The sequence below is a fragment of the Pipistrellus kuhlii genome, unplaced genomic scaffold, assembly GCF_014108245.1.
Source record: "Pipistrellus kuhlii isolate mPipKuh1 unplaced genomic scaffold, mPipKuh1.p scaffold_m20_p_43, whole genome shotgun sequence".
NCBI lineage: Eukaryota > Metazoa > Chordata > Mammalia > Chiroptera > Vespertilionidae > Pipistrellus > Pipistrellus kuhlii.
The window spans coordinates 2338025-2359004 of record NW_023425544.1 but is presented as its reverse complement, the minus strand read 5'-3'; the positions used below and the strand labels follow the sequence as shown (position 1 = coordinate 2359004).

General features: G+C 51.4%; 1 protein-coding gene and 2 pseudogenes across 14 annotated transcripts in view; all 3 read left to right on the top strand.

Moving 5' to 3' along the window:
* The window catches only part of MAPKAP1 (MAPK associated protein 1), a 181271-nt gene extending 162427 nt beyond the window's left edge, over positions 1–18844 (top strand). For 11 of the 14 annotated variants that reach the window (XM_045572087.1, XM_045572086.1, XM_036411959.2 and 8 more), the window contains 2 exons: positions 13450–13547; positions 17490–18844. In XM_045572087.1, coding sequence (XP_045428043.1) covers positions 13450–13547; positions 17490–17615 — 224 coding nt within the window. In that variant the 3' untranslated portion in view covers positions 17616–18844. Of the gene's footprint in view, positions 1–7994; positions 8042–13449; positions 13548–13860 lie in introns of those variants that run through there. The other 3 variants (XR_006739881.1, XM_045572082.1, XM_045572085.1) reach the window with 3 other exon arrangements.
* LOC118704420 lies at positions 5577–5676 on the top strand (annotated as a pseudogene).
* Positions 5859–5958, top strand: LOC118704425 (annotated as a pseudogene).
* Positions 18845–20980: the final 2136 nt, after the last annotated feature.

The following is a 20980-nucleotide window of genomic DNA, read 5'->3' as shown; positions in this document are numbered from 1 at the left end:
GCACTGCACCCCGCAGTTGCAGGTTTCCTGTGCCTTCCTGTCCCATTGTTGCACCGGGGCTTAAGAGAATGTTAACGCGGTAATAGGCACAGGGCCTTCCCCATTATACGTCTCGCTATCGAGCGGTTCTGCATGACTAGTTAAAGAAGATGGCAAGAAGATTAATGAAAGCAAGGCTAATACAGAAGGGGGTACTTTCGCAAGACTTCTATCGAGGAGATATTAGAGCTGAACCAGAGCTTGGCTTTTTCTTTATCCTGTGACCTTTGAACCTGCCTTACTGTTGAGAGCTGCCAGGGAAGTCGACATTTTGATTGATGTTGGTACACGAGTCAGTCTTTCCCATTGAATTCCACATCTGCACGAAAATAGCTTTTCCAGCAGAATTCATACTGGCTAGAAGTGATAGCCAAATTGATGGCTGAAATGCTTTTATGTAGTTTTCATTTAAACCTAAAGATATTTGATCTTTTAATTCGGTATCCAGTTTTCATAGACTATATGCATTCGATTATATATCCTTAAAGGTTCATCAACTCATGGGGGGGGGGGGGGGGGTGCACCAGTATTGAGAGTGTTCAAAGGTTTGCAGAGTTCCAAGGAGGCTTTATGGGGAGTAAAAGCAGTCATCAAACAAACCTTTCCCCGCCATCCTTAAAAACAAAACAAAAATCAGTCCGAGGGGCCAAGCAAGCTGACTTGAAGGTTTTTGTAAATTAAGCTAAATGTCTGTTTTTAGAAAACTAGACATGGGGAAGTCTGAAACCTTGCCTATGTACTCCACCTGAGCCCCAGCTCAGAGGTTCCCTTGATAGGGGACCAGATGCTGGGTCCCCTAACCTTGACCTTGGGACACTAGCATTTCATCTGAAAGGGATTGTCACGTTCTGCTTATAAGACAGCCCTGTGTTCTTACTAATTCTCTTACCTTGATTGTGGAGCTGCAGGCCACTCGTGTGCGTGTGCGTGTGTGTGTGTGTGTGTGTGTGTGTGTGCATCCCCCACCCCCTCTCCCAACAAAGAGTTGGCAGAAGGACTCGGGTTTTGTTACTGAAATTGACTTGGGTACATCCAAGCCCATGCACTGGATTTTCTGACCGCCTGATTCACTCTCTCCTTACTTGACAAGGGTAGTCCTAGCAGAGAAAATACATGCGCGCACACCGATGTGACAGGTATTCCTGTTCCTAAAGGAGGAGGTACCCAGGAATTTTGGCATCTTTAAATCCTCAGGAGAATACATAAAAGGGAAATGAGGGTGATGTTGCCACCGCTGAATGTAAGAGCTCCACCTGAGGTGGGTGGCTGGCAGGCCATGGCCATGCACATGCACATGCACGTGGCGGCAGACTGCGGGCCCAGCAGGGAGGGCCCTTGCATTTGTATTTATCTATACTCACACGGACCTGGAGCCCAGCGAAGCTGCAGCCCGTCCTCAGGCTCCGTCGGTTCCCAGGACGTCCAGACACTTCTACCATTAGGTGGGCCAGCGATGTGGTGTGGTTGTCCTCTGACGGGGACTTATTTCGTAAGTTCCAGATCACATACGGTATTGCTGCTCGATTACAGAGCACAATGGCCACGAACATATTAAATGCCCCAGTTATTGAATTGCCTTTTCATAAAAGTACTCTGGAGCACAATCAGGAGCAGGCAGTGCCTCATCCTTTAACAGATATGTTTCCGAGCCCTATTAAAAGGGGTCTTCATCTATCCTGTCAAAGGGAGTCTGCTGGGGTTTTTTAGTTTAATTACACTCCCCAATTAAAACTCCATGCTGCATGTGGATGCGCCTCTCCTTGGGCCTGAGTGGATATGACATTTACAAGGCTCGCCTTTCAAGCAGACAATAGTGTGATTGATGAGGTGCACGTTCAGTGAAGGAGGCGAGTGCCGGTGGAAGTGCTGCTTAGTGCATTTTGATTTATTTATCATCTTCTTCCAAAACAAGGGAGCTGCTGGGAGATGGGTCTAGGCAGCTAGGGAGACCACCTCAATTTTTCCAAGTGCGTGGAAGGAAAAGACCAGAGTGTGCCGCGGGGTCAAGGTGGAGGAAATCTGTAAGCGTGGGGCCAGGCTGCATTCTGTAGTGTGTTGACTCGGTTTGGTTTCCGGTAACCTCAAGCTGCAGTCTGTGCTTCAGGGGGCCTTTCTCGGGGCTAGATAACATTGGCCAGGCCCCTGTAAACTCAGCCCAAGGGAGCCAGCCCAGCACGTGTCCCGTTGACCGACCTCTTCGCTCAATGACACCTGACGTTTGCACCAGGCATGCCTGTGTATACTCCCAGCTGCTTCCTCCGGAAATTCAGCAGCTTCTGTCCAGGGGCTGCGTCAGTGCTCAGTGCCTCTTAGCTCAGCCTGGGCATTCTGAGCATTTAAAATGCTTCTGGAATGTGGGATTGTGCAAGAGCAAAGGAGGCTCTTCAACAAAGAAAGATGGAGGCACAATGGAGCACGTCTCAAGGTTATGGTGAAAAGGCAAGCCCAGCCTCTTGTTCTTACCCAGCCTCTGCTACTGACCCTCAGCATGGAATAGATGGGGCCCGTGTGCTTGGCTCTGTAGTTTCTGGGAAAGAAACTATCTCCCTCTCCCTCTCCCTCACCCTCTCCCTCTCCTTTTCTCTCTCCTTTTTCCTTCCTCTCTGAAATCAATAAAAACTATATATAATATTTTTAAAATAAAACAAAATTGTTTTTAAAAAAAATAAAAGAACATACCCCCTCCCCCATATTCATTATCAGGTGCTACAGTTGCTCCATAGAGGCTGTTGGGGACATGTTTGCTAACTGTGTAACATGTAAACTGTCTGTGTTTGTGATCAAGATTGGCTAGTGGGTTTTCTTATATTTCCTATAAGCTTTCCTCATTTTTCCATAGGACTTCTTAATAAACAAGAAAGAATTTACTTGCCTTGCCAAAACCGGTTTGGCTCAGTGGTAGAGCTCTGGTCTGCGGACTGAAAGGTCCCGGGTTCGATTCCAGTCAGGGGCATGTACCTTGGTTGCGGGCACATCCCCGGTAGTAGGTGTGCAAGAGGCAACTGGTCAGTGTTTCTCTCTCATCGATGTTTCTAGCTCTCTATCTCTCTCTCTTCCTCTCTGTAAAAAATCAATAAAATATTTTTTTTTAAAGAATTTACTTGCCTTGAACAGAATATTGATATTTGTTAGTATAAAAAACATTTTTGAGGTATCAATTTTTTCCCCTCCTTGAGAGAAGCATTCTTTCTCCTTATTAAGTTTTCCCTTAATTGTTGACCTGGGCCTGTGGACCCATAATAACGAAACCGTTATCTGGGTATAATGGAGAATTTGCATATTTACACATTTTTCTAGATTTGTATTACCATTTCCTCACATTCTTTTTTTCTTCATTTTAACTTCAGAAGAGATCCTAATTGAGAAGAGGGTAAAGGCAGGGACTGTTTGCTGCTGAAAAACTCTGTGTGAAAGATTTCTCAGCTGGATAAATGATGGGGGAAATCTGTTTCCCTTGCCTCCTGCCAAGCTCCAAATTGTGTTTCCATAATAAATAAATGGAGTGCTTAGATTTTAAGTTATTCTTGTAGGCATGGAAAAAGTAAGCCATTCTTTCATTAAAATCAAAATTTGTATCACTTATAAGACTCCCATAGGCTACTTCCAGGACAGGGTAACTGCTAACAGATTAGCCCTTCGATCATACATGACTGGGAAACTGCACAAAGTGAAAGGAGCTGTTTTCAGGCGCCGGAAAACAGGCAGCACAAGCCTGTGAGCCCTGAGAGCAGGGAAACAAATGAGGTGAGACCTGCTATCACTCCAGCCTTCTTCAGGGTTTCCCAGGAAGAGTGCGGCAGGCTTGGCAAGTGAGAGGAAGAGCTCAGAGATGGAGGAGGCTGAAGCAACTGCAATTTGCAAAATAAAGCATGGAGGAGGGAGCTCCACTGAAAGCTATAGAAAAGGCCCTTACGTCTTTGTCTGTCTAATCAGCTGTGCCTGCCGGAGTGCGACCTCATAGGGCTGCTCAGAGAACAACTACGGGGTCGCTATGAAATTGAGTTCTGGCCAACCAGAGCGGGGCATCAGGGTATTTGGTAGTGACTCCAGAAAGGCCACATTTTAGGAATATGACTAAACTAGCCCTGTAGTAAAGACTGCTTCAATCTTTGCCTACTAAAGCTTTAAATGGAGTCTTGAAAGGAGCAGAGTGATCCAGAAGTAAATTAACTGTCTTCCAGAACTAAGTCCAATACTCTTTAAAGGATGAAAACAAAATGCAGACACCCTACAATGTAATGTATATAGTGTCCAGCATTTAACCAAAAATTACTAAACAAAGAAGCAGGAAAATGTGTCCTATACCCAGGAAAAAAAATCTATCAGTAGAAACAGAGTAAAAAAAATGGCAAAGATGATAGAATTAGCAGATAATTACGGTGAGTCTTCAATTAATGTCAGTAAGTTCTTAGAAACTGGAACTTTAAGGAAATGATGCATAATGAAACCAATTTTACCATAGTCTCGTTGATATAAACAAACATTAAGTTCCTAAAGCATATTTCGGGGGCGGGGGGGGATCACCAAACCTCTAAAGACCCAAAATACTTCTAGTGTTAAACACTGACGTAAACGTGAACTATCTATACATTTAAGAAAGAGTAATAAAAACAAGGTAGTTATTTCCCAATCTGTTTATTCCAGTTCAGGCTGCCAGGTGGCCAGATCCTATCCCAGCAGCTCAGGGCTCAAGGCAGAAACCAGTGCGGGCAGGATGCCCTTCCATTGCAGGGCCTGCGCACACCCCATCCTCAGACACCCAGTGAGCCTAGTGCACGTCTTCCAGATGTGCCTGGAGAAAACCCACGCAGACATGGGGAGAACACGCAGGCTCCACAGACAGTGGCCACAAGCCAGGAATCATTTTTTTTTTTCCCTCATCAACATTAATGAAACAGTGTTGAACAAAATGATGTTAATTCGATGACCTGATGTACTTTAAAATAGCTAATATAAATGTGTTCAAAGATTTAAAGGAAAACCAGAACTCAAAAAAAAAAAAAAAAAAAAAAATGGAAACCATTAAAAAAGAACCAAATGAAAATTCTAGAGTTGAGAAATACAATACCTCAATCAAAAAATTCACTGATGGGAGCAGATTAGGAATATTAATTTAAAAGGTCAGTGTATTATCTATTGTAGCATCATAAATTGCTCCAAACTTGATGGATTAAAGCAGCAGCATTTATTATCTCAGTTTTGTGGTCAGGAATCCAGCACAGCTTAGCTGGGTCTTCCGCCTCAGAGTCTCTCACAAGACTGCCATCAAGGATCATTCCTGGACACAGTCATCGCAAGGTTCAATCAGGCAGGATCTGCTTCCCTGCTCACTAAGCGGTTGCTGGTAGAGCTTATTTCCTTGTGAGCATCCTTAGTTCTTTGTCACTTGGGGAAAGCTCATGAGGTGGCACACAGTTGGCTTCACCAAAGACGCCAAGAGCAGGAGAGTACTATCAAGAAAGAAGTCACAATTGTTTGTAACCTGGTCTCAGCAGTAACATTCCAACACTTTTGCTGTATTAATTCATCAGAATTAACCCTCTTGCAAAGGTGTGTCTGTGGTTCCTGGTCTTTGGACACGTAAAAATTGGAGACAAAGAAATGTGGGCTTGCCGGGACCGGTTTGGCTCAATGGATAGAGCGTCGGCTTGGGGACTGAAGGGACCCGGGTTCGATTCCGGTCAAGGGCATGTACCTTGGTTGCGGGCATATCCCCAGTAGGGGGTGTGCAAGAGGCAGCTGATCGATGACTCTCTCTCATCGATGTTTCTAACTCTCTATCTCCCTCCCTTCCTCTCTGTATAAAATCAATAAAAAATATATTTAAAAAAAAATAATAATAATAAAAAGAAATGTGGGCTTGGAGAAATCTGGGGACAGCTTGCTCCCTGGAGGTTCAAGATCAACCATCCCACATAACATATTAAAAAAAAAAAAAAAAAAAAAAAAAAAAAAAAAAAAGGAAGTCTCTAGGTCTAGCCCACAAACAAGGAGATTACTAAAGGGTGTGACAAGCAGGAAAGCAGGAGGCAGGATTATTGGGAACCGTTTCAGAATCTGCCTACAAAATCAGTGAACTTGAAGACAGGACAGCAGGAACTATTCTAACTGAAGCAAACAAAAAAAGTGGGTGGAAAGAACAGAGACTGTGGAATGATACCACCTGTTCTAACATAGTATATGTAACTGGAGTCTCAGGGATGGGGAAGAAAACTTAACCAGATTTTATTTAAAAATATGAATTTGTTAATCTTGGAAGCCCATTGAAGGCTAAACAGGATAAATACATAGAAAACCACATCAAGGCACATTGTAATCAAATTGCTGAAAACCAGTGATAAAGAGAAAAATCTGAAAAGTGGCCAGTGAAATCAAGATAAGAATGACTGCTGACTTCTCATCGAAAACAATGCAATCCACAATACAATGGAGTGACATTATGCGTGCTGCTTAATTCCTGCAACAACTCTGTTGGGTATTATAAACATCTATCTATATAAAACCCTAATCTGCACATCGACCGAACAGCAGAACAACCGATTGGCAGGAGGCTGGTGAGCGGGTGGTGCCAGGCCGCCAGCCAAGGCAGGTGCCAGCAGGGGCCCCCAATCGCCCTGCCAGTCACCCCACAGATCAGCCCTGATCGCCAGCCAGGCCTAGGGACCCTGCCCTATATATTGGGAACATCTCTTAGATTTAAAAATTAAAACCTGGCAAGGCTTCTCTAACACTGAAAAAACAGGCTGATGCAGCGATGACATGCATGGACTCTGGCTTGCACATTTTGTGGTCAGCCCTGATTCTGACACTTACAACTGTGGGACAAAACCAATTACTTCTCTCTGCTTCAGTTTTTCCACCCATAAGATGGGGAAAATGGTACTACTGCCTCAGAAGGATCATGCTATGTACTACCTTCTATAATGGGGCAAAAAAATGTAGCTGCCCATTCAACAGCAAGATGCCTTTCACCTGTATGAAAAGTATGGTCACTGGTGCATGCAGTGTCCCAGATTGCGAGAGGGATGTCCCCGAGGGGTCCTGGTTTGCAAGAGAGTTTGGGCTGAGGTACCCCTCTCTCCCATGCACAAATTTCGTGCACCGGGCCTCTGGTTTATTACAAAATCCTGGGATTGTTGATTTTATTCTAGCAACAACTCCATAAGGCAGATATTATTCCCATTTTATAAATGAGAAATCAGGGCTCAAAGAAGTTACATTTTTACCCAAAGTTACATATAAATGATAGAGCTTTACATTCTTCCTGCCGCCACTGACATGAAGCCAAGGCACTTAAACTGCTCTCTTTTTCTGATGGAAGAGTATCCCTGTCTCTGACTCAGAGTCTACAAGGGCTTTTAACAAATTTTCAGCCATGCTTGTTTATCTGGTCTTCTTCTAAATGATATTAAATGCAGAGAGTTAGAAGAAGAAGAATGACATTACGTAATAAAGACAATGGGAACTTAAAACTGACCAGAGTTGATTAAAAATGAAACAAAAGAAAAACTATTAAAAAGCAGTTCAGGAACTCAACACGGTAGTATGGCAGAATGCAGCTATTTTGTGGCAAAACAGAGTGTTTTGCAATTCCGAGGAAATAATGCTGTACCACAAGCACCTTTGCTGCAAATGGGAATAGAAAACTTACCCATGGAAACGCACTTGTGTAATTGTCAGAGTTACAAGAGCCATTTGTTTCATGGAAAACCATTTCTATTGAAAGAACAACTGACAAGTTGTGGTTATTCAAATTTTAGTATTTAGCAGACATTTCCTTGAAAATGAAGGAAGTGATGTCACTTTTGATGCCAGTGATGAAATTCAAGCTTTCAGGTGACAATTAGAAGTTTGGGAAACTTGTATACAGCACTGTGAGATTGGCTTCTCATTGCTTACTTTTCCGATGAGATCAGTGGTGATATTAATGAGTGTGATTTCCTCATGTTGTATAGTGAAATGTGCCAACAATTGGAAACCTACATAACTCAGTGGACTAGTATTTCCCAGGTTGCTGCCTGATGTTGCAAAATGATGCAAGCGTAAACATGCATGACAGACCGATGAATTTTAATGCAATGCATTTTATTAACGTGGTTTTTAGATTTCATATTATAAATAATCTTTAAGAAACTAACGTTTATCAAGTTTGGTGTGGCATCAAAGGAATATTTGGAAAGAAGAGTTTAAAATATACCTCCCTTTTCCAAACTTATCTCTCTCTGAGGCTGGAATTTCTTTATATGCTTCAGCCAAAACAGTATATCACAATGCTCAAATGCAGAAGCAGGTAGGTAATCCAGATGTTTTCTGTTAAACCAAATATTAGAATTTTCAAAAATCCTATATAATAAAAGGCTAATACGTAAATTGACCAAACGGCACACTGACCACCACGGGACAGACCTCAATGCAGGAGCTGCCCCCTGATGATCAGTACACTCCCACCGGGGGAGCACTGCACAACCAGAAGCTGGGCTCCTGGCTGGCAAGTGCAGCAGCCGTGGCGGGAGCCTTTCCCACCTCCTCGGCAGCGCTAAGGATGTCCAACTGACAGCTTAGGCCCCAAGGGCTCCTGGACTGCAAGAGGGTGCAAGCCGAGCTGAGGGACCCTATTCCCCGAGTGCACTAATTTTATGCACCCAGGCCTCTAATATAAAGTAATGTCCCTAGCTGGTTTAGCACAGTAGATAGAGCATCAGCCTGAGGACTGAAGGGTCCTGGGTTCAATTTCGGTCAAGGGCATGTACCTCAGTTGCAGATTGATCCTGGCCTTGGTTGGGTGCATGCATGTCTCTCTCACATAATGTTTCTCTCTGTCTCTTCCCCTCCCTTCCACTCTTTCTAATCAATAGGAAAAAATACCCTCGGGCAAAGATTAACAAAACAAACCAAAATATATGTAATAATGCCACATTCTCCTTAAACTTTGGAGAAATATAAGGGTTTTTCCATTAAAAATACATTTTCATGTGAACTTTTAATGGTTTATTATCTTTAATGAATTAATAATCTTCTCAGTTTTAAATCATAGGGCTTTAGGCAAAGGTGGGCTGCAGGTTCCACCGCTCGGGGCCAGGGAGTCAGTGCTGGCAGGTAAAGCTCGAAGGAGCCTCCTTTCAGACAGTCACCCCTGCCCCGTTTGCAGTGCTGACCTGGGCGCGTTTCTCTCAGCAGGAGTGGGTAAGCTGCAGTCCCTCTTTGCTTAGCCGTCCCGTTGTGTGATAGCAGCCCCGGAGAATAGCCACGTCCCTGAATTGACCAGGGAACCCATTTTCTCAGCAGACCCTCTTGTTCAAGAAGATAAATTACAGCACAAAAGCTCAACCGTCTCCCCTTCTGACATTTCTGCAGCTAATTAGTTTCTGCCGTTACATTCCATCTTCTGTTTCTCTTTGGAAAAAAAACACACAAACATAAATACCTTTTTACATACCCAGACTCCCGTTCAGTTTTCACAAGCAGGAGCAGCTCCAGTGTCTGTCCTGAGCGTGTGACCAGGGCCTCAACGCCGCATTTGATACCCCATTGTATGCATTTACTCCTATGGCACCGCGAGTCTGCTCAGAGAAGGCCCAGTTACAAACAGAATCTCTAAAATAGTGATTTTATCTTCAAATGTCAGTTCCGTCCAGTTGTAAGAACGATCGCCACCACGCACTGCGTCCCTGCTGGTCCAAGCGCTGTGTGCGGTGCCTGACCATGCCGCCACCTCCGCCCACCAGCCTGGCTCCTGGGGGCCAGCGCCGAGGGGACCAGCCAAGCGGGCATTTCATCCTGACTGACTCCAGGGCTCATGCTTCCCCTCAAGCAGCTGCCCCCTGGTGGTCAGTGTGTTTCCACAGGGGGAGCGCCGCTCAGCCAGAAGCTGGGCTGACGGCTAGAGAGCGAGGTGGCAGTGTTGGGAGCCTCTCCCCTCCGTGGCAGCACTAAGGACCCCTCAGGGGGTGTCCGCCTGCCAGCTTAGGCCCACTCCCCACAGGGAGCAGGCTTTGGACATCCGCCGAGGGGTCCCAGACTGCGAAAGGGCACAGGCCAGGCTGAGGGGATCCCCCCCCCTCCAGTGTATGAATGTCGTGCACCAGGCCTCTAGTTCTATTATAAAAGTCTCCCCAAGTCCTGCCAATGTTCCCTTCTCATAGCCTCAGTTCCTTTCTCAGCATCCTTTCTGACCCTGTTCAGCTCAAAACCGGATCCGCGCCTCCCTGGTGGCCGTGGCACCGTCGCCCTGTCTCCAGGGCCTGGGGAGCGAGGGTGAACGTCCAGAAGCACGGTCTGACCACTTACTTCATCGCCCAGCTTACCTAGTGGCCTCCTCGGCTGGTGAAACTGGCACCCCAGCCCTTTGTAGCTGCCCTGAGTCACTGGCTGTCCGCCACACACGATCCTGTCTGCCATCTCCTGCCCCCGTAGGTTCATCCACACTCCTCCCTTACCCTTTCCCACCCACCTTTACCCCGCTGACCCCCACCAGGCCAGCTGCCTCCACCCCATGTCTCCACAGCAGACCCTGCACTAGCCTGTGCCCCTGGCAGGGCTTGAACCCAGTAAAACTGCCCTGGCCCCAGGCAAAACCGGGATCCCGAGCGAGTCAACCGTGTGTGACAAAACGTGGCTGTGGTGTTAACCTGAGCTTAGAATGCCCCCCACGGAGCCAGGGGCAGCCCTCTGCTGGGCTGTCCCACCACACCTTCACCCAGTGGCCCTGTGATGGTCACAACGGGCTGTTTTGTTGAAATTCAGACACAAGCCCTGCAGGTGACTGACTCCTCCGTTCTCACAGGGACATGAATACTTTCACTGGGAAGGCAGATGCTAGGAAGGCAGAAGCTTCGGAGAGCTGGTGGGTGGGACTCATTGTCCCCGTCCACCTGGCTTGCCCTGAGGCTGTGGAGTGAGCGCGGGGACGGGCAGGCACACAGCAGGGACAGAAGGCGCAATGTTGGTCTCACCGGCCTCTGTGGGCAGCCTTTCGGGAGGCCTGACTCGGGATGATTTCTGTTTGTTTTCTCATGTGACTGTCAGGCAGGCGAACCTCGGGCCTGCCCTCTGCGTCACACGGAGACAGTGTCAGGGCCCCTTCCGCCCGGAGGCCCCAGGCCGTGCAGACTGCACGCCACACGTGCGGCGTGTAGATCAGCCTAACCAGAGCCGGTGGGCTTGTAGCAGCGTCCCAGTCACTCAGGTGAAACCCGCTCTGGCAGCTCGGGGTTTGGCTGTGTCAGTGACGAGGGGAGCAGGTGGCGTAGTCAGTCCGTGAGATGGCCTATCAGAGTGGTCAGTGAACCCCGAAGCTCCGGGCCCACGGGCCTCCCCGAGACCTGCCGGTCCTTCGTCGCCCCAGGCCCCGCCGTCTGTGCCCGCTGTGGCCAGGTGTCAGCAGCACGGCGCCTGGAGGGAGTCTGTGTGTCCTTCCCAGCCTCTGACCTTCACAGCCGCTTCTGCTCGCTCACAGCCCGGCCGGCAGAGCAGCCACCTTGTTCTGCCCCAGCAGTAGCACCACACGCTTTTTTTTTTTTTTAATTTGAATTTTATTGACTTTTTACAGGGAGGAAGGGAGAAGGATAGAGAGTTAGAAACATCAATGAGAGAGAAACATTGATCAGCTGCCTTCTGCGCACCCCCGTTGGGGATGTGCCCGCAACCAAGGTGCATGCCCTTGACTGGAATCGAACCCGGGACCCTTCAGTCCGCAGGCCAACGCTCTATCCACTGAGCCAAACCGTTAGGGCAGCACTGAGACTCTTGTCCACGGTGGGCCTGTGAAGATCCAGGAGCACCCACACACGCTCGCAGCTACATCCACGTGAGGTTCACTTTCTTACCGGAAACCAGGAACTTCGTGTTAACAGAATGATTAGCTTCCGGCTGAGAATTCTGACAATTTAGTGCCACCATTTAGAATCAGGCTAAATTTGTCAAGGGACCGAAAGTGAGGTTTTTCAGAAATTATTAGCTGATTTTTTTCCATACAGAATTTATAGTCGCAATTATTATATCATGATGTTTCCAGGATAAAATACCAGCAGCTCCACTCTTCTGGCCACATACGGACCACATATATCAGTTTATTTTTGGAGATCTGAAGAATTGCCTACTGTAAATAAAGTCCCCAAGAAAATTTCTCCGGGAAAGAGGGGAACTTACGGTAATGTGGGCGATACGTTATTAATTAATAACTGTGACCAGCGCTGTTTCAATTAAAAGGACAGCGGATGAGAAGGCCTAATAGGATAGGCTGAATTCGAGTCCTGTCAGCACAAATAGGACTGGGCAAGGCGGCTTCTGAGGCCTCTATGTCCGATGTTTCAAACTAGCCTACAGGGAAACGGGACTTTTTCCTTAAGAAAGAGGGCCACGGGGGCTCCCAGAACCCAAGGACAGCGTGTGCTGATGGGAGGGACAGCTTCCCATTGCACTGAGACGGGCAGGCATCTGTGTCTCCGTTCAGAGGAGGAATTTGATTGGCACGGGTGCCCCAGGCACAGGCCCGGGGAGGGCAGGCAGGGCTGCAGGTGGCAGTATGGACGGGGTGGGAGCCGCTGGGGAGTGTGCCTGGAAGTGCAGCTATGGAACCTGGCTCAAGGAGGTGCCAGCTGAGCCCAGGGCCCCAGCACGGCAGGCTTTCTCCAGACCGGAGACGGGTCACAGAGATCCAGGCCGGGCAGGTGGGGTGTGCAGCAGGCTGGCCTGCGGCATGTGAGGGCAGTGGCGTGAGAGGAGCTGCCCTAGGAGGCAGTCTCGGAAGTGGCACGGTGATTCTGAAGGTGATGGGGAAGGGGTGTGAGGACTTGAATCTAGGGCAGTTTGGAGGTTCGGACCCTGAGGTCGGTCTGCTGTGGGAAGTACGAGCTGTCCTTGGCCGTGTCTAGAGCAGTCCTCCCCCTGCTTCCCTCCCCCCCCCCCCCAGGACACCCATCCTTCCAGGGAGCAATGGCCGAGCCATGGGAGCAGCCTCCTACAGGGTCACAAGCCCACGGCTCCGCTCTCAGCAAGAGCCCGGGCCGGGGAAGGCTCATAACGGCATTGCTACCCACCTTTCTCCTTCCTGTTGCTCATTTATTTTCCTTCAAGCACAGTTATTTTTAGAGCAATAATTTGGAGGTAATTGGCCTTCTACCTCAAAAACACCACCTTTTCCGTGAAGTTGTTGCGCGAAGAGGTTCTTAACCCTTCCTAATGGGATGTTGCCCTGAATACACTCCGGAGTGAGAAGGGGCCTCACTAGCCATTTGCCCCGATAGTTTTACTTTTTACTGTCCGTCCTCCCCGGCCTGTAATGAGAAAAACGAACTGCTGTGAAGACCGGTGGCCACACAGCTCCACCTGCTCTCCCCTGATCCGGAATGGCGGGAGGATCAGGGGGGCTGCCCTCAGGTAGCCCCTCAGCACTGTCTTTTCTCTCTCCAGGTCACGCCATATTTAAACTCACGTATCTAAGCAATCATGACTATAAACACCTCTACTTCGAATCGGACGCTGCGACCGTCAATGAAATCATGCTCAAGGTGAGTGGCCTCGGCCCTGGCACTAGGTGTTGGGGACTGGCTTCTGCTGGGTGGTCCTCAGGCCTGGCAGCACCTCCTTCACCCCTCAGTCCACATGCACACGCACGCACACACGCACATACACGCACACACGTGTACTCACGCATGCACACATGCACGCACGCACACAGGACAAGGCTCTCAGAGTACTGCACCCAGGGCCACACCACAGCTCCGCTGCCCTGCACCCACTTAGCCAAAGCAGGACGCCCCTCGGCTTCCTCCTGGCCCCCCAGAAATCCTGATTCCTCGTGGACTCATTTATCCTTCTTAGGCACCATTTCTTTCCTTCCATCCATTGCCAGAAGCCCCTCGAGGCTCCTGGAGCAGACTCTGAGGAAACTGCTATTATTTGAAGACACCTTACTGTACCCATGGTAACCGTATCAAGCTGTCCAAAACACACCCCACTCCGTGCTGGAGTTTATGTCCTGCCGCTCAACAGTGCTCGCCGAGCACCTTCGCGGGCCAGGCCAGTGTGTGAGACGCTGCGGGTCGGACTGGGAAAGGCCGCCCCGGCTCTTACTGGCCCAGGAGCCGGGGAGGCCTGAGGTGGCGTTTCTAAGGCGCTCCCAGTGCTGCAGCCGCTGCCCTGGGCACCCTCAGTGGCCCTGGACTGGCGGTTCTCAGACCTCCAGATGGAATCCTTTCCTCCAGCTGGTTCTCGGGAGCTGATCAGAACGAAGAGGAGCTGCTTCGGCAGAGCAGGTCGTAAAGCCAGGGGGGCTCCACGTCGTCAGATGCGTGGCCTCTGGGCGCCTCAGTGTCCCTGCCTGTGAAGTGGGGTCCTGGCAGCTGCACTGACCCACCCCACACAGGCCTGAGAGACACAAATCCCGTGAGAGGCGATAAACCCACTTAGGTGGTCCCTCATTCTCTCCCTGAGAGTGGAATCATCAAGGAATAATCATCGGAAGCAGCGAGGATCCACCAGGGGCCTGCGCAGTGCGGGCGGGCTAAGCACCGCACACCGTTTCGTGGATTCTTCACATCAGCGGGCAGCGCTGTCTACGGGTTCCCCCTGCCCCGGTGAAACGGCTCAGGAAGAAAGGCACCTTAGCCAAGGCCATGCTGGCAAAGCCAGAACTGGACCCCAGGCTCCAGACCCGGTGCGCCTACACCCCCAGAGTGTGCGACTGAGGGAGCTGAGTGGGGGTTTCACCAAAATGGAGTTGTTTTACAGAAAGATGCTGAGGCAGAGTCCTCATGGCTGCAAGGTTTCCACAAGCAGTAGATGAGGATTCAAAAGCTGCTGCTGCTGGGAGCCATCAGGAGCGGAGACAGAGTCGCACTGTCAGTTGGGGGGGACTATATAAGGTTCATGGACCACCTGGATCACAGCTCCCCTCACCCGGCCCCGGCCCCGGCCCCGGCCCCGGCCACGGGGACAGCGCCTGCCAGATGCTTAAAACCAGCGAGCTAAGAGTTACTTGCCGTCTCGTCACCACACAGCACAGGGAACTTGGAGTATTCAGGGCCTAGGTAAAGAAATATTCCATTACCCTGTCAGGGCTGGGGTTTTTTTTATAGCCAGCATTAAAATATTCAAGACTTGAGAAGGATTCTAGTAAAATTATAATCCTGTGTTTGACATCAAATAATTTTCACAACAGCAGATTGATGACGGAAACACAGGTTTATGACTTCGGTATGAGACCGTGGAAGAGCGAGTGCAGAGAAATCATCTCCCAGGACCACATGCTCCCCGAAGCAGATGCTTTCCCGCAGAATCCCCAGGCCCGCCGCCGCCCCAAAATGTCTGCTTTCATATCAATTGTTCGTAGAAATACTGCCTCCTGCACGAGGCTCCGGGCAGTCACGTGTGCTCGGGCCTGACTGGTGAGGGAGCGGAGGGCCCCGGTCCTGGCGGGAGGTTACATCTCGCCCTCCTGCCGACTCCTGTGGCGATCTGAATGCCGGCCTTGTGGCCTTCCCACGGTGTCTGCGTGATTGCACCAGCACCCGTGACTGCGGCCCCGCCCTGTCCGGGCGTTTGGCAGAAATGTTTCCATCACAGGCTCCCCAGGGCTCGGTCTTAGGCACTAGTAATCCTCTAGAATTCAGGTGTTTTGCATAAAATGAACGCTTTCGACTGAAACTGAAAGAGGAAACAAGGGCCAGAGGCTGATGTCAAAGAAACTATGATGAGCAGGCAACTCTCCATCCGGTTATTTTTCCTCATTGTGTTCCTCCCTGTGCAGAAACATTAATACCTCCCGTTTACTGAGCAGAACTTCACAGGCATGACCGCGTTCGGTCTTCACAGCTGGCCTGCAGTGTGGACGCGCCTTATCCCCATTCTGTGGATGAGGAGAGGGAGGCCCGGACCAGAGCGCAGAGGGCGGGCGTCAGCGGGCGGGCTGAGGGCTCCCGGGCCAGGCCTTCCGGCCGGGATGTGATTGAGCGGAGCCGCATGCGGTCCCCGTTCTGCAGGCTTTCAGATGAATCTCGGAGGAATCGTTGGTCTCTTCAAATCGGGTTCTTCTCATGATCGAGTGATGGAGGCTGTGGCTTTATTGGCCATGAAAACTCCCTATATTTTTATGCCTCGAGCTGTAAAACGCATTGAAAGTGAAGCACTCTATAGTGCATAAAATTGTGCAAGTTTTAAGCCACAGCGTATTAACCAGCTAATGGCAGACCAAAGGGCGTTTTTATCTTTTGATTATTACATTAATCTTCCATTAAAATTATCTATGTGATTATCACAAAGCACTGAAGATCACAAATTTAGGAACTAGTTGGCTACTTACGGATCATCGTGAAATGCTCTTGTCAAGTTGGGTGTGCCGAAAACACTAGGTCGGCTGAGATGCAAAGATTGCTCTCATTGAGAATGATAAAACCTTATTTCCACATGCTGTCTGGAGTGTCCTGATCGTCAGCAGGCCCTGCGGCCTCATGATTTATTGCTCTCAGCTGGTAACTTGGCGAGGCGGTGGGCCAAGCGTGTCAGGCCTTCTGTACGCACACCCGGCCTTTAATGCCTGCTGCTGGCGACTATCAGAGCAGAAAGTTTGGAGGGAGCTCGGCGCCGGAGCCTCGGCCTCGGTGAGGCATGCCGCCCCTCGCTGCCTCCGCTCCGGGAGGAGAATCCGCAGAGGTGGTGGCGGTTCCTGTGCCGAGTGCTCAGGTGCCTAGTCATGACTTGATGTCTGTGAGAGGGAGGAGACGTGGTGTTTGCTCACGAAGCTCCAGCCAGAGGAGCTGGGGCCGTGGGGGCAGTGCTGTCAGGGCGGGAGGGGGTGGGTGCCTCTGGAGAGGTGGGGCCCGGAGAACGGAAGGGGTGTCTGTCAGGGCCTGCACTCACCCACCCCGGTCCTGGCCCCGACGCTAGCTTTGTGACCTGGAGGACGTGTCATTACTGTCCCGTGCCTCAGCCTTCTCATCTGCATGTTGCAGTGATAAAGGCACCCTACTCGTAAGGCTCTTTAATCCTCGGAAAGCACTCCAGCCCTGCTGCTGCCCAGGCAGGGGCTGGTCCTCGCCGCTGGCGCAGGCCTGCTCACGGCACCGCTGCCCTTCCAGGCTCCTCCCCACCTCGCCTTGACCGCCACTGAGCTGCTGCTGAATGGAGAGCCTTGATTTGGTTTAGTTTTCATTCCTATGACGTTTTCGTCCTTCAGACGGGGCAGGTGGGGCTCAGGGAAGTTATGTGCAAGCCCAGGGGTGCACAGCGCCCCCACAGTGCTGGCGGGCAGGCCGTGCCAGCACCGTCCTCCAAGCCTGCGTCTCCCATCCTAATGCATCTCGGCCCAGCCTGCTGGGCTGCTGGGACCCTGCACTCCAAGCACAGGAGGCCCCGAGGGGCGCACACATGCAGAGTCCTATCCGTGCCGTCTTTGTCACCCTGGGAGAGCGGGTGGCTGCAGGCGCGTGACCCGTGTGTCCTCTTGCTTCCAGGTCAACTACATCCTGGAGTCACGAGCCAGCACTGCCCGGGCTGACTATTTTGCTCAAAAACAAAGAAAACTCAACAGACGCACAAGCTTCAGCTTCCAGAAGGAGAAGAGATCGGGGCAGCAGTGACCCCGGCCTCCAGCCTCCATCTGCTCCAGGGCTCAGAGCTGCCCCGGGGCCGCCGGCCAGCGCCCCCTGACCTCCGACCCCGGGGCAGGCCGGCGGGCCCCGGGGCAGGGCAGCCCTTAGGACGGGGCAGTGCCCAGGCCAGGCGGCCAGGGCCCCGCTGCCCGCCTCCCGGCCCGCCCGCACATGTCCTACAACCTGATCAAATTTCTTGAAGAACAAAAATGTACATTTCTTTTTCCTTTTAATAAACAGGTGTCCTCTTTATCACGGTTGGTATGACGGACCATTCTTTGGGGCAGAGGATTGATTATGTTATTCGCTTTAAAATCTGTTCCCATATTGAGCAGGCAGATTGGAAAAGCTGTGGCTCGATTTCTCAGAAGAAATGTTTAGGGCTTAGTCAATAGTGTTAACTCTGCCGTTTGTTTAAATGAGCGCAGTGCCTGGAGGAGTCTCTTTCATGCTAAGGTTAGGAAAGGGGCCTGGTGGTATGTGTGAGGCGGCGCCATCTCCCCTCACAGCCTCTCCCAGCTCGTCCCAGCACCTCCGACCTCGGGGGGAGCCGGGCGGGCTGGTCTTCAGGTTACGCTCGGCTCCCAGAAGCAAGTGTCCATTGCAGCTAGCGATGAGGCCCACGTGTGGGTTTTCCTGGGCGCTTCTCCGCTCTGCCCCCCGGGAGGCCGCGGTTCCCTTCCCTTCCCCGGCCTCACGGAGCCAGACTGGGAGCCAGGCCGGGAGCCGCGGCTCTCCACCCCCCACAGCGGGGAGCGTGAGCAGAGCGGGGCCCAGGGAAGCCTGCTCCGGGGCGGGAACGTCCGGCCACACAGCTGCCTCCGCGGTCCTCCCAGCCGCCGGGTCCTCCCGGCGACGTCCTCCCACTCCGACCCCGGCTCAGGGACCAGGTGTGGCCCAAGGACCTGCATTTCAAACCGTTGTCTGAACGGTCCGGGAAGAGGTGTGACGGGGACAGCATCTCAAAGCCCAGTGTTTTCCTCTGCACCCGGGTCGTTTTAACGAACTCCTCTCCTCCTGAGCTTTGTTCGGCCTTTTCTAACGTCTTCCACCCTCCCCCCCCAGAAACAAGAGAAATAATATTTGTAGCTTGTTCTCTGTATTTGAATTTTCAGCACTTTTATATTTAGATATCTTTGGGAAATGTAAATGACTAATTTGGTTATTAAACCCCGTGACATATTCAGTATTAAAATAAAAGTCCCCCACGTGCCGTCTCCGCGTCCTGCTTTGACTCCCGGACGCCCAAGGGCGCCGTCCTGGGACGGGGTCCACGGCGACCACCTGGGGCCGGGGCTGTGGAGCCGAGCGTCCGAGCGAGACAGGACGCCCCCTGCCCTCGGGGGACGCTGAGAGCATCGCCGCCTCCTGTTACAAAACCAACACCCTCCTCGTCAGGTGAGGTGCAGCACACACGCATTCACACGAGACGTGTGTCCACGGATGGGACTGTTTAAGGGGAACACTGCCACCACCACCCAAGTCAACCAAATTAAATACCAAGACTGTTTACCTTCCGCTCCCTGTGGGCATTGGGGGGTAGGGGGCGGAGTGTGTGCAGGCTCTGTGGCTGCACACAGTCCCGGCTCCTCTCCTCACCAGCCTCGTGACCTCTAGGTAAGTGGTTACCTTCCTGCGCCTCAGTGTCCAGGTCTGTACAATGGGATGGAAATGCCACTTCTCCCCCCGGAATCAAACCTGAGTGAGACAGCACGTGCTCGGTGCCCGGGCAGCAGGCCGTGACATCTGTCACTCAGTCCAGCTGCCTGAGCAGCATCTGCATGGTGCTCCCCAGTAGTGCCCTCTCCATAGGAGAGCCAGCTGCGCCGAGCCGTCCCCTCGAATTTCAGAGCCGAAGAGGCTGCCTGTGGCAGCTGCCAAACCAGCTTCCTCAGTGCCCAGGAAGGAGGGCGCTCAGGAGCCAGGCCATGGCCCTCTGCCCCCGGGACAAGGCTTGACTGGAGGGCTTGGCACCATCGGGCTACACCCAGTCCAGGTCCCACCCTTTCTCACCAACTGATGTAAAACGAACGGCTGACCGAGCACCCTCTTAAAAAGAGTCCAGATGGTGCTCAGGGTCCAGCTCTGTCTCCCGGTTGGTGTGTCCTTGGATGAGCTACTTTACTTCTTTGAGCCTCAGTGTCCCCTTCTGTAAAATGGGGACAATCATACTTCAAAGGGGCATTGTGAGGATTGTATGAGTTTGCTAGTCAGGATGGGCCAGGCTCTGCTGCAGCAACAAACAGCCCCAAGGCCTCGGTGGCTTAACGTTTCTCCTCACAGTCAGCCGTGGATCCAGCCATCCTCCCTCCCCACCCCCCCGCCATCTGCACCCCTCCATAAAGGTTGGGGTGCAGATAGCGGGGGGTGGGAGGGAGGGCGCTGGAGAAAAAGCAGCAAAATGACATACTGTGGTCCAAAAGTGACACCTGTCACTGCCCACTTCCACTCGTGTCTTTGGCCAGAATTAGTCACATGGTGACACCTGCTTCAAGGGGACAGCGGGGTGTAGCTGGCTAGTCCTGCACCAGTGCCTGCCTCTCAAGTCCTCAATAAGGCTACTATTTTACTAACCATATTTCTCAGTCCACCCTCTTGTCCATCTACCCCCCAATTTAGCAAACTGAGGCAAAGAAGCAAAGCCCCTCGCCCGAAGCCATGGAAGTCGGCTCTCCCACCTCCCACACAAGCTGTGCCCGGTGGCCAAACACCCCGGATCCCGAAGGCCCCCGGGGCACCGCAGGGGGGGACCCTGTGTTTGGGGAGCAGCCAGGAGAGGGAAGGGTTAAGCCTGCCAAGCTGTATCCCCAACAGACACCTCCGCCTAAGTGGGAAGTCAGTCCCATAGGGTGGTGTTCGCAGTGCAAGCCCGGAGAGTGATTTGTGAAGTCTCGAAGCCCCGTAATCTCGTCAGTGTAATGGGATTATATTTCAAATCACCGCGGCCTGTTCATTACCCGTCTAAACTCCTGTGACAGAGGAAAACTTGCATAAAACGCTCGGCAGCCCTCGCCGGCGTCCCGCTCCCCTCCCTGATTAGACAAACAGATGCTGAGGTCTGGAATGAAAAAATAATGCGCCCATTTATTCATCTTTCTGACAAGTCACAATAGATTTTTAACTGCCAATGAGTGACCTCCCAGAGGTGCCCGCCAGGCGGGGAGCGGTCATTTCTGCCCGCGCGGCCCCCTGCCCCGGGGGTCCTCCCGGGACCGGCGCTGCCACAGTCTGAGCCTCCTCCCGTCACCCCGAGGCCGCCAGCCCTCCTCCCGGCCACGGGGACACGGCCGCGGCCTGACGTCACCCAGCCCTGGGGAGGAACCCCAGCCCTGCCCTTGTCCAGCCGGATGAGG